General features: G+C 38.1%; 1 protein-coding gene across 2 annotated transcripts; it reads right to left on the bottom strand.

Moving 5' to 3' along the window:
• Window positions 1-217: 217 nt before the first annotated feature.
• On the bottom strand, window positions 218-11642 carry TMEM175 (transmembrane protein 175). Of its 2 annotated transcripts, XM_088054572.1 has the most exons (11): window positions 11494-11642; window positions 11111-11149; window positions 9921-10018; window positions 8786-8837; window positions 8567-8608; window positions 7893-7928; window positions 6442-6525; window positions 5665-5829; window positions 4277-4355; window positions 3017-3158; window positions 218-2463 (listed from the first exon to the last, which is right to left on the bottom strand). In XM_088054572.1, the coding sequence occupies exons 1-11, from the start codon at window positions 11629-11631 to the stop codon at window positions 1800-1802; spliced, it is 1539 nt and encodes a 512-aa protein (XP_087910698.1). In that variant the 5' UTR covers window positions 11632-11642; the 3' UTR covers window positions 218-1799. The 2 variants fall into 2 exon arrangements, with proteins under 2 accessions (XP_087910698.1, XP_005530968.1); XM_005530911.3 differs by lacking the exon at window positions 8567-8608.
• Between the last annotated feature and the right edge of the window lie 290 nt (window positions 11643-11932).

Here is an 11932-nt window from a genome sequence, read left to right as displayed (position 1 = left end):
AATCAACCAGTCTAGCCAACCCTACTTTAAGATAGAGGGTTAGACTAGGTGGTCTAACATTTCTTTACATCACATTAAAAGTGTTTTGGTGTTTTATAAAAAAAATCACAAAACTGCTGAGGTTGACCTTGTGATCTTGTAGGAAAAAACCCACCTAACATAAATTTAGTTATCAGCCTTAATGCTCACTGACAGAGAAGAAATAAATGGCTTGAAGTTTTTTTCACTGATTGCAATTTATTACAAATACACATATTCACTACTTACTATGTATCTGCTGCACATTAGGAACAAAACCATACAGAAAAGTGCTTTCATTAAGTATCAGAAAAACTGCTATACACAACACAATATAAGTAATTTAACCACAATTAGGTATAAATCCCCTTGAATAGCTGAACATACTCTTCACAAGAAGTATGTAATATTCACAATTACGTATTCGGTATCAAGGTGCTTCAAAGCAAAAGCACAAGTGCTTTTAAGACTGATCTCAACTGAAACGAGATATCTGAATTTGATTTCACATATAATTTCTTCAGGCATATTTTGCCACTTTTTTTTTTAATGATGAACAGCAAAATTCCCCAAATGCCTTTAATTATGGCATTAAAGTTGTCAGGCACTAAGACAATTCAAGATACAAATTAATCACTCTGCCAAAGGCAATGTAATGGCTTCTAGGGCAGCCAGAGCTTAGATGATTGGAAAAGCACAAAAGTTATCCAGCTGCATGTAAGTGTAAATAAAACAATTCAACATATCAAGGACAGGAACTTCTAGGGGTTAGTTTCTTCTGCTGTCTTCCTGAGACACAGAAATCTGTGGGACCCTTTAGTTGTCCACAACTAAAGGAGCTCAACTCCTTTACCTAATGTGGAACTCCCACACATTGCAATCTCATACTCTTCTTGAATATGACACCATGCCTTCTGAGTAACAGAAGGATGTTCCATTGACAGACATAAAACAGACATAAAAAGCCTGAGAAATATGAACACTTCAGATGAGCAGTTTCTGCAAAACACAAAAAAAACTTATGTCTAATCACAGAGCTCTTTTCCCTCAGAAAATATCAAAGCTAGTTAAAACTTGGATGCAAACGCACATGAATCCTCATTTGTTAGATCCTTTTTAAAAAAAGAATAGGATATGCCCAAAGAACTTGTGTTCAGGTGGCTTGGAAGACTGCTATCACAATTGCAACTCCAATCTAAACTCACACACAGAGCAACTCAAACACAGTTAGATTTCCAACTGCTATCCCCTGTTTGTAATTATGCAGAACAGACAGTGTAACCACTGAAAAAGAACCCGAAAAAAGAAAAAAAAAAAAAAAAGAAAAAAGGGGGAAAAAAAGGAAATCAGTAACTTGTATGCACGTATGTTCTACTATGATGTGCCATCCAGAAATTCAGGTCTCCATGTTTTCCATGCCTCACATTCTCTTACACAGAAGCTCAACCCACTTCTATGCCTGTGTTTTTGCTGCCATTTTGCTGGGTGTCTGTGCACTTTTTAATCGATCATTGCTGTAGTTACATGTCAAGCAGCATTTTTCCTATAGGGCAACCCTAAAAGAAGGGGAACATGCTTTTCTTTGCATCCCCTGTTTACCCAATATTTTCAATAGCAGATTTTGGAGAAAGGGTCTCGAGCATGACCAGCTTAAACATAAATATGCCGCAGTTATGGTCAATACAGGCTTTGGTTTACATCAATATAATCCACACAGAAATATAATGCGAGTCAGAGGAACTGAAGTTGATCTTGTAACTTCACATGCACTGTGCGGAAATTTAGGACACTGTTTCATTTGGAGACAAACATGCCTCTTCCTCTTCTAACAATACAACCTTGTGTCTGGAGAGAGACATCACAGACTTTATGGCAGTTAAAGAAATTCTAACAAAAATGCGTAAGGCAAGAAAAGCAAATGGGATTACAATCTGCATAAGATGGAAAATTGCTGTGCTAAATTCACTTAACAAGCAAGTTAGAAAGAAGGCCCCTAGGCTTACACAGGGGTAGAGAGCCAGCTTGGCAAACATGAAGGCATGCTCCTTGCCACCATACCTAGCAAAGGCATGCAAAGTTTCCTCTTCATTAAGGAGGGCTGTAGTCCATATTGCAAACTGAAATATGCTGGCAAAGAAAGTGATAACGCAGCTGACCTGAATGGCTTCTATTTCATTATGAGACTTCTCTGCAAATTCACTGGTCAGCTGGTAAGCTAGTGGAAGCCCACCAATGAAAGCCAATGAAAGTATGTTGAGCAGTCCCATTAATCGGGTAGCTTTTGTTACATAAAGGAAAAGAGAGTGATGGACAAACCACAGGAGACCAATTGTAACAAATGAGCCAAAATAAGCAAGGTAGTTTGGCCCATATTCACTTAAAGCTTCAAGAAGACTGCCATGGAACTTCTCCTCAACTTCTCCAGGATCAGGAACATTGTCTTCACTGTGGAGAGAAAAATTACTTTACTCTGCATATTATTGTTATAAAAACACATCTGGAGCAAGACTGAACTATGCTGCTTTAGTTTGAGCAAGTACTGAACAACAAGAATCCACTCTGTACTTTTTAAATCTATCATTTAGAAACTGTTTCAAATAACAGCTCTGCAAAGAAATCATATATAAAAGGAAATCTGAATGCAGGTTGGAATTCCTTTGGGTTAATAGTCCCTACAGTGACTAAACAGCTTTTATTGATAAAAGGCTTTCATCTGAAAATTTAACTAAACAAAAAAGGAAACTGTTCTTCAAGACTCTACACCCCAATACATATTACGCACACTGATGATCATTACTGCTGGAATGTGGGTGTCAGAGGTATCTTTGGTTTGTGCTCTGTGTCCTTACAGAAAATCATACTTTAAAGTAAATACTGTGCTGCAGATTTTGGAAGTCAAAGACAATGTTTGATTAATTTTGTTTCCTCAAATATTACATACAGACAAAAGTTAATATATTTAACAAGATGAAGTGTAAGAACTAGCACAAAGCCTTACCATATATCCAAAATGAGCAGAGTTGCTACAATGGCATAGACTCCATCACTGAATGCTTCTACTCGTTCCTTACTCAGAGGCTCACTGAGGTAAAAAGTGAAGGTTTCTAAGCTATGATGTTCCTCCTCTTCACCTCTCTGACCTGGAAACAAACCCAGAGGCTTAATAATGAAAATAAGTATAAAATAAGGTAGTTCAACAACCTACTGTGACATCCCTTTTTCCCCATCTGCCAAAATTTCTCTTTAGACAAAAGGATGCCAGTCATCCACACATGTCATTGACTCACTTTTTTTGACATATTGACATTTTGACAAACCTGAAATTGGTTTCTTTCAAAACAACTGCTTCAGGAACAACAACAAAAAAAATCTCTGTCCTTTAAACTGTATGGCAAACCATTTCCACCAAGTGAATAATGACTCAAAGCTGTAATGAACAAAACAAATCAGATGCTGCACCTCAGGAAGCCCTAATAGCTGTAGGGCCTCTACAGCTTGGAGAACTTATACTACATGGCAGAAAAAAACCTGTCTTGAGCATGGGAGCTGAACTGGGATATCGGATTACCTCATTTAAAATAATTCAAGCCTTTTGTCAAAAGGTGTAGCTTTTATAAGAAATGTCAAATCCATCTCTAAACACTGAATGCAGAACTGCCTAGCTAGCCAAAATACACTGCTTCAGGTGTAAAGACTGGACAAAGAAAAAGGTTAAGGTTCCACAGGAGTGCAAAGCAGGTGTAATTACAGGAAACAAGTAGTTAGATTAATAAGATATAATACCCTGAACAGTTGACTATTGTGAGGAAGTTTGATTTACAGGTGCAGCACTTGCCTGTTTGAAAATGTGTGACTATTCAGCATTGCAGGGAAGACAGTGATGAAGGCACAGAGTTTGCTTCCTTATGTTCTTCTATCTCCATTCTCCCTCTTGAGGAGGGAAAAGGGATAGACGGCCTGATGCCATCATTCATATACCTACATGTGTCTGCATGCACTTGAACTATCAAGACAAACCAGAAAGGTTTTGCACTGGGAAATTATCTTTAAATGTGTTGTGCCTTAAGCAAATCTCATCAAAATTATGGGAAAACAGGGAGCAAGGGAGACACTGTTTAGAAGCACATCAATAAACCCTAAAATCACTATGTACCGAGAATGAAAATGAAAGCAGCACTGAAATCACTTCATTCTGGGCTGCCTGCATAACATGTTGACAGCCTATTCTGAACATATGCCTAAGAATTTTGTTACTTACCAAGAACTTTGGTTTTACACCATGTAATTAATCGAGTGAGATGAGGAAAAACAATTACAAGTCCAAGAAGTACGTAAGACTGTTGGGAGAAGAAGATGAACAGTTTAAATATAGTTGTCAAAATATAAATTACCTTCCAGATTTAATATGAAACTCTAACTCTCAATCATAGAACTAATCACATTGAGAAAAAGAAATCCTGACTTTCAAAAACAAAAAAGCTCAACTGAAATGCTCATGCACCTCCTGAATATTACATGTGGAACCAATGTGTAGTATTGCTTTTTCCTAGCTAATTTAGTACCAGTAATGAAGCAAACTAAAACAAGCAGGGAAATAATTCTGCTAACAAACTAAGCAGAGAATAACTGCTTTGGAAGTTGAAGAATTAGCCCACAAAATCCTAGTGGTCCTTCCAATTCATGATGTTCTAAGCTTCTACTATTTGTGTCTCAAAACCATGTTGGTGGGTCCTAAGTGGTTCACAGGTTTTGCACAGAGGTAAGCATAGGAGCAACCAGGAAACTAATTTCACCATTGTTAATATTAGAAACAACCAAACTACAGTGAATGGAGTGAGGAAAAAGAGTAAAACATATTTTCATTTAAAACTAGGCCTTTTCAGGTTTGGGCTCATAACTGTTCCTTTCCTCAAGAGCAACCTGATTTCTCATAAACCTGGGGATTATTTAAATACTGCTAATTCCTGTGGAGTCTTTCTCAAAATTCAGTTAAATCCATCTTTTCCTAAAGAACAAGAGGAATGGAAGCTCAGAATACATTCAAAAACTAGATTTCAGTTCCACATAGGGGTTCCAGAAAAGAGCTGAAGCTATTAATAAGTAGGAGCAACTCACTGACATCAAATAAAGATGGAAGAGAAAAAGGCTGTGTAAAAGCAGTCCTTAGACAAAACTTGTCTTGCTTTGAGATGCAGGTGAGCTAACTGGTCTCCCTACTCTGATTGCTCTTACATACACCCTAAGTTAGTGCAGCAATTGCATTCACTCTTCTTCAGTTTCTGCAATGTAGTGATCATTTCATGTGAGCTTCCATATTACCTCAACTATTTCTGATGCAGAAGATACTAAGGTAGGGTTTAGAAGACCTGCTTGAAACAAACAAAAAAAAAAAAAGCAGGCATAGCAAGTAATACTGTAGCAGAATATTCTTTTTAAACTATTCGAACTCATGGATCAAGTTACAGGTTGATACATGTGATTAAGTACATTCATTGCAAAATAGCAGTCATGATTACAACACCCTAGAATTGGCAATTGAGAAAGTCTGCATAATTAACATGGACATCATTATTTTCATACACAGTCCTGAAGACGGCTCATATAAACTGCTGCATCAAAGTTTTCCATTAAATTAAGAGAACTTACCAAAGGAATAAAGAAAAAAGAAAAGATGGCTGCTAGAAAACATAGAACTGGTCCTCTTAGGATAATCTTTAAGATATGACGTTTATAGAAATTCTGATTTTCAGACTCCTGTATCTGTTGATTCAGTAAGTGTGGGTGATAGAATCCATATGCTACTATCACAGCCTGCAAGGCAAAGAGCATTACTGAACTTATTACATATAAGATATAGAACTATAAATCAACACATTCCAAAACACTTTCAAACTTATTCTTCACCCCCATATGGAAGGTTGGTCCTAGGAACTCTGAGATTTGACAATAGACTGCATGTGAAGATTTTAGTCTCCTCCACACAGAGCCTGTCATGACCTTTGATCCTTAATGAAGAGGAATGAAGACCTCTGTAATAAGGAACTTAAAGCAACAAAGCAATTGCAAGAGGGCTGCTGGACTTGAGGCTGAAAGCCTGTGTTCCCTCACCCACTGCTGCACAGCTCAGAAAGACATCAGCAAGAAAAGTAGTTGTTCTTTCCCCAAGGCATTTTTGCAAAGAGTGAGAAAGGAATTCTACGAACATTGAGATCAGCTGATTTAGTTGCATAAACAGCTTCATGGGACAGTGATCTTTTGTCTTATGTACAGATACTGTATTATCACAATGGGGCACAACTTTGAAAAACAATGGTATACAAATAACACATTTAGCAATTTATGCTCCTCACTAAGTAACTCAATTTCAGTTCTACACAAGAAAATCTATTTAAAAGTGAAAATGTAAATGGATAGCTCCAATACCTGTATAAGGCCAATGACAACAGCACAGACACTGAACAGGAAGATGCCAAAAGGTACACCTGGAAAGGAGGCCATTAAGGAAAACTGGAAAAAATCAACAAGATCATATATTTAATTAAGAAGCAATGTACGATTAACAGTAGAGAAACAGAAGCACACTTCATTCAATACTGAAACTCATAAATCTAAATAATTTGCATTACATCATAGTTCCATTAAATGCCATTTCTAGCCACAAATACATGCAAGCATCCCATCCCATCTAGAGAGATGGTTTTGCTCTGATGTTGACAGTGGTAAACCTTAGCCACTCTGGCACTGTGCCTCCATATTAATTACAGAGTGGCTTGTATGTGAGCATAAAATTTAACTGGTTATGATTTTGGTACGATGTCATAGCTGTGAAAATTCTTGATATTAGGATACCTTTTTGAATCTTTTATTTTGTCTACCTCCATGGCTCCCTGTTGTATTAATTTCTGCAGCTTCTTTAGGGAAGGATAAAAAAGTAAAAGAAAAAAAAAAGAAAAAGAAAAAAGAAAAGCAGGGTGTAGTATTAAGGTAACATTGATAGCTTTCCAAAAAATAATTTCAGCTTCAATGCAAAATTAGAAGTATGTTCTCTTGCTGATAAAGATCATCTTACTCACCACAGCCTTATTTTTTGCATACTAAATGTAAGCCATATATGCCTTACATATGTGCCTGTCTTACACATACAACAGTCAAGATGAATTTTAAGCAACTGTTTTGTTCTGTTAATATAGTATTCATTTGCAAATATTCTTTTGAGGTCATATAACCAAAAATTGTGCAGATTTTAAACACAAACCATCAGCTGCCAGAATCAACCCTGCAGAGCAAATCAGAAATTACACCACAAAATCAGTCTAAATTACAAAAAGAAAAAGTCCTGCCATGTAAAGAGGAGTTTGAAACACCATTTTATCTATCTTACCAAAAATCAGATAACCTGGACCTTTTTCAATACAGTTGCTTTTTTAAACGAAATCATGGGAATTTTTTTACCATGAGGGTGGTGAAACACTGGCACAGCTGGAGACATACACAGTCCCTGGAGACATACAATGTGAGGTTGGATGGGTCTTTGAGCAACTTCATCAGCTGCAGTTCCTGGTCTTTTCAGGGGCTGGACTATGGGACCTTTAATGGCCCCTTCCAACCCAAACTATTCTATGATACTATGACTTTGCATAACTGTAATTTTTGTTTCTAGAATACCCATTTTCTGCCAGGTCTAAAACATGCAATATTTGAAAGTTATAAAATAGCTTCATGAATTTTAAAGAAGTAACACTTAACTACAATAATGGATTCAGGGTTTGTAGTATAACAACACTTTCCTGAATACTTTGGTAAAGTTTTTCCAAATAAATGAAGACACAAACACTGTAATTCAAACATATGTCAGATTTTAGAAAATGACTTACTGTATATGGCAAGAAGGTTATGATCATCATACAAGCCTAAAACAGAAAAAAGCATATTGAAACACTATGTATGTTCTGGACACATCTTCAATGAGGACATTGCTTGCTTTGTATTTTACAAGAAGATCAAATGCTTGTGCTGCATAATGAAAAACACCCATGTTTCTAATGTTTCTCAGTTTAGACTACAACAAATGGCTGGTTTTGAACACATCTTCCGTGATCTATTCAAATTTTACAAGTGTATTTTAGAAAACACAAAACTTTGGTTTCGTTATCAATACCCCAGGTAAAAGTTTTGTTATGGTTTTTAAGAGACTTATTTCGAAAGTAGCAATGCCAAATATACCACACTTTCTAAATAGGTGTTTATGGTTTGTCAAGAACATTAATATCTGATTGTAAATATTTCATATCTAAAAAAGAAAAAATTAAAAAAACCCCAGTCAAACAAAAGCATAAGAAAATGCCATTTGCTTGAAAGCTACATTAGGTAAGAATTAGATGTCTTAGGCTATTCTTCTAATATTTTCCTCTAGTGTTATCTCATGGAGCTCAAACAGTGGTTTTATTAACAAAAATAGAGTAACTGTGTGGTTGCATACTTTCAGAGAATGAAGTTTAAAACAACACTGTAAAAATACTCAGTTCCCTCAGATGAACTTCAGACTAACCTGCTGCAGAGCTTCTTTTGCTTTACAGTAGAACATTTGCAACTGAAAAGCAAGTTATTTATCAATCAGTCGCATTGAAACTGAAGATCTTTGTATTTTCCTGACCTGGAAGTATGTCAGAATAATGCTATTTAACGTAGAAACTTTTGGATATTCACAGACACACTTAGGTGACCTGTATCTGCTAGTTAACCATCCAGCTTGTCTGACAAGACTCACCAGATTTAGAAGAGCCAGGACATCATCTATGTGCTCTATCACCTGAAACAACCTGTCAAGGCAAAGTAAGGTTATAACGAACAAGCTAACTCACAAAGTACATTTTACAACACTACATATAAATTGTACATTTATGATAGTATGGGAGAACCCAATTTCCTTTGCCTCAGAATTAATACACTATTCCAAGTGCTACCAAAACTCATGTAGCTCAAATATGAAAGTAATTTGTTAGAAAACTTTTAAAAGCAAGATACAATCAAGTTTAATCATGGAGCAGTTATTAAGAACCTGGTTTCTATCTGAATGGCAGAGTATTTTCAAAATTTTAAGGCCTAGAATAATTTCTTCTGAAGAGACAGCACCCAAAGAAAAAGCTTTCCTTTGCAAACATCCCCTGATTTTGTTAATGAAACTCCTCATTCATGAAACTGTCACTTAGAACCAACAGCATCCATCACCCTCCACAAAACCCTGAGACTCTACCTCAGCATTTACTTACAAGCGAAGAAAAGCACTGTGATGAAGGAATGGATGTGAGGTATCAGCTTCCAGTATTGAATTACAGGTTGCACACCTTTATTGGAATGCAGCCAATCCACTTGCATAGTAATATTTGTAAATTTCAAAATTCATACAAAAACTTCCCTGGCTCCAGTATGATGCCTGCATGCCAATTTCTTTTTAACCACCAAGACACAGCCGGTGGAGGTGTCCTCAGCTCTATAAAGTACAGAATCTGCAACATGACAATTGATTTTGTGACAACCACTGCTGAGGACTGAGATGAGCTTTAGGCCACATGTACAATATCAGTTCCTTTGCTGTGGAGCATGCAAGTTACAAATTTATGTTTATTCATCATAATTAGAAGTCAAATTCCATCTAGCCTTCAAGATAAAATTAAAAGTAATTCTAAAATATATATAAAGTCTGTTTTTCTTTGTAACACTATGGCAGTGGTGTAAGAGTATCTATTTACTGCTAAGGGTAGCATTTTTTTACAATGATTTTCTAATATTATTCAACAAAAGGCAATTCAGAAGTCTGACAGCAAGACAGAAGTACATCAGAGACATGGTTATTTCCTGCACTTTCTAGCTTTTAACTTTAGATTTAAATACTGTGCTCCTACCTTACATGAGCTGCCCATGCCACTGTGACTATTAAAAAGGTCATCAAGTAGACCGCAATTTTTGCTAGAAGAAGCTGCTGAACACTTTCACCTAATTTCTGAAACAGAAAGCCACACCCAAGGAAACAAAATTTAAATATTATGTTACAAAATTATTACCAACATCTGAAAAAGAGATGCACAGTAATGTAATACATTTTTGGAAAATGCCTCCCAAGAATGCAGTTCCCATTCAACAATCTCTTTAATACATTGCAGAGAAACCAGTTTATTAGGAACTTGTTAAGTAGGCTGAAATACGGCATTTGATGTACCAACACATCTCATCAATCTGTGAAAGGGTTTCCCAGTGCTCTCACTCTATTCACCTTGTTATTCATTTATGCATTCCCTCATCACTGTTACTATAATAATGCATTTCAGAGGACTGCATACAATATAACTCTTTTAATTGCACAGCTCTGACTTCTTTAGTAGAAGCATTGCAGAGGTTTCATGTGACAATTGTTAATAAGGAGAAAGAAAAGGGCTTAACCTCAGCAAATTTTGCAAAAACCACTACAAAGGCTTAAACAGACTCATATTTGCTGTGTTACAGATCTTATCTGAGCTTCTTAAACTAAGATTTAGGTCTGTTTAAGAGTAGAAAAATAAAAAAATGATAAAAGAAAAAACCTGTAAATGTTCTCAAAATTATTAGTATTTCCTAAAATTCCTGGGTATTCTCAGAATTAATTTATTTAATGCAGCCTTCTTTTTCCACTTTCATTTATTCAAATTATATTTATTATATAATAACTGACTTTAAAAGTAGCTTTCAGATTTTGCTATGTAAGTGGCTTCTCTCAGGGATGGTTTATCACCAAGAACAGATGTTTTCTAGAAGATGTTTTGGTCAGATGGGAAATTCATTTTTCATAGAAATGTAACTAGATATAATCTATGGCCTACAACATACAGCTCATTCAGGCTTTATGTCACAAAATCTGCATATAACACAAATCTTCATCTAAAAGTTTTACACCCTAAGTTCACCAGCTCCTCGCCCTATGTGAAATTTCTGTTAGGTTTAATGTTGCTTAATGGCTTCTGCTTTTGAAAGCCTCTAGCTCGAAATGAAGCAGGCGTGCAAAATGAGGATGTTACATCTACTTGGGAGGGCACAAGGAACAACAAACGGCACGCGATACCTGGTCAGGATGTATTTTTGTGTGAGCCACCGGCAAAATCTGAAATAACAAAACGCTTATTAGCACATTAGAATGCTTATTAGCACTTATTAGACGTTCTTTTCCTTGTTGAGCACTTCCCCAGAACCACACACCCCTCAGGTGCCCGAGGATCGCGTAGCCAGGAGCAGCTCTGGGAATCACAGCCGCTCTCGGGCCGCGGCCCGGCCCGTCACGGCCGCCGACATGTCGCGACAGTGAGGCGGGCGCGGGGCCGGGCGACAGCGGCGGTCGCGGCCCCGCTTGGGGGCCGAGCGAGCCGGACGGGCACGGCGCGACCGGAAAACCGGGACCAGCCGCCGCTGCCCCAGGCTTCTCCCTCCCTCCCGCAGCCGGGCGCTCACCATCACGGTGGCGATGATGGACAGCAGCGCGTCGCTGTAGGCCAGCAGCCGGTGCGATGTCTGCGTGCTGCTGCCCGGCTCCGGCCCCAGCCCCAGCCCCGGGCCGCGCTCCCGCGCCGCAGCCCGCGGAGCCGACATGGCCCCGCTGCGCTCGGCGGCGGCGGAGGCGGCGCTTCCCCTCGCCCTCAGAGGGGCGGGAGCCGCCCGCTGCCCCTGGCGGGCGGAGGAACGCTGCTCTCGGAAACAATGGGATACATGTCTGTGAGTGGTCGTGACGCTGGGCATCCGGCAGCTGAAGCAGTAACCCCGCCTATAAAAGACCTTCCAGTTTACCTCTCCGTTTTCCATAATAGCATCCTGGATCTAGTGACACTGACGGTGTTTTCTGCACCCGCCAGGAAATATCAACAGAAGAGGCAAAAGGAAAGCATGACTCTTA

This window comes from Pseudopodoces humilis, chromosome 4 (genome assembly GCF_049639895.1).
Source record: "Pseudopodoces humilis isolate 2021_Gansu_Grassland_sample_001 chromosome 4, ASM4963989v1, whole genome shotgun sequence".
In the NCBI taxonomy this organism is placed as follows: Eukaryota; Metazoa; Chordata; class Aves; order Passeriformes; family Paridae; genus Pseudopodoces; species Pseudopodoces humilis.
This window is presented reverse-complemented; position numbering and strand designations above follow the sequence as displayed.

Bases quoted from the DNA above. Each gene is read 5' to 3' on its own strand.
- TMEM175 (XM_088054572.1), bottom strand. From the start codon at position 11,631: ATGTCGGCTCCGCGGGCTGCGGCGCGGGAGCGCGGCCCGGGGCTGGGG. The intron at 8,609-8,785 runs GTGAGTCTTGTC...CTTGCTTTTCAG, and splicing joins TCCTGGCTCTTCTAAATCTG to TTGCAAATGTTCTACTGTAA. The intron at 5,830-6,441 runs GTATTGGAGCTA...TTTGCCTTGCAG, and splicing joins TTGTCATTGGCCTTATACAG to GCTGTGATAGTAGCATATGG.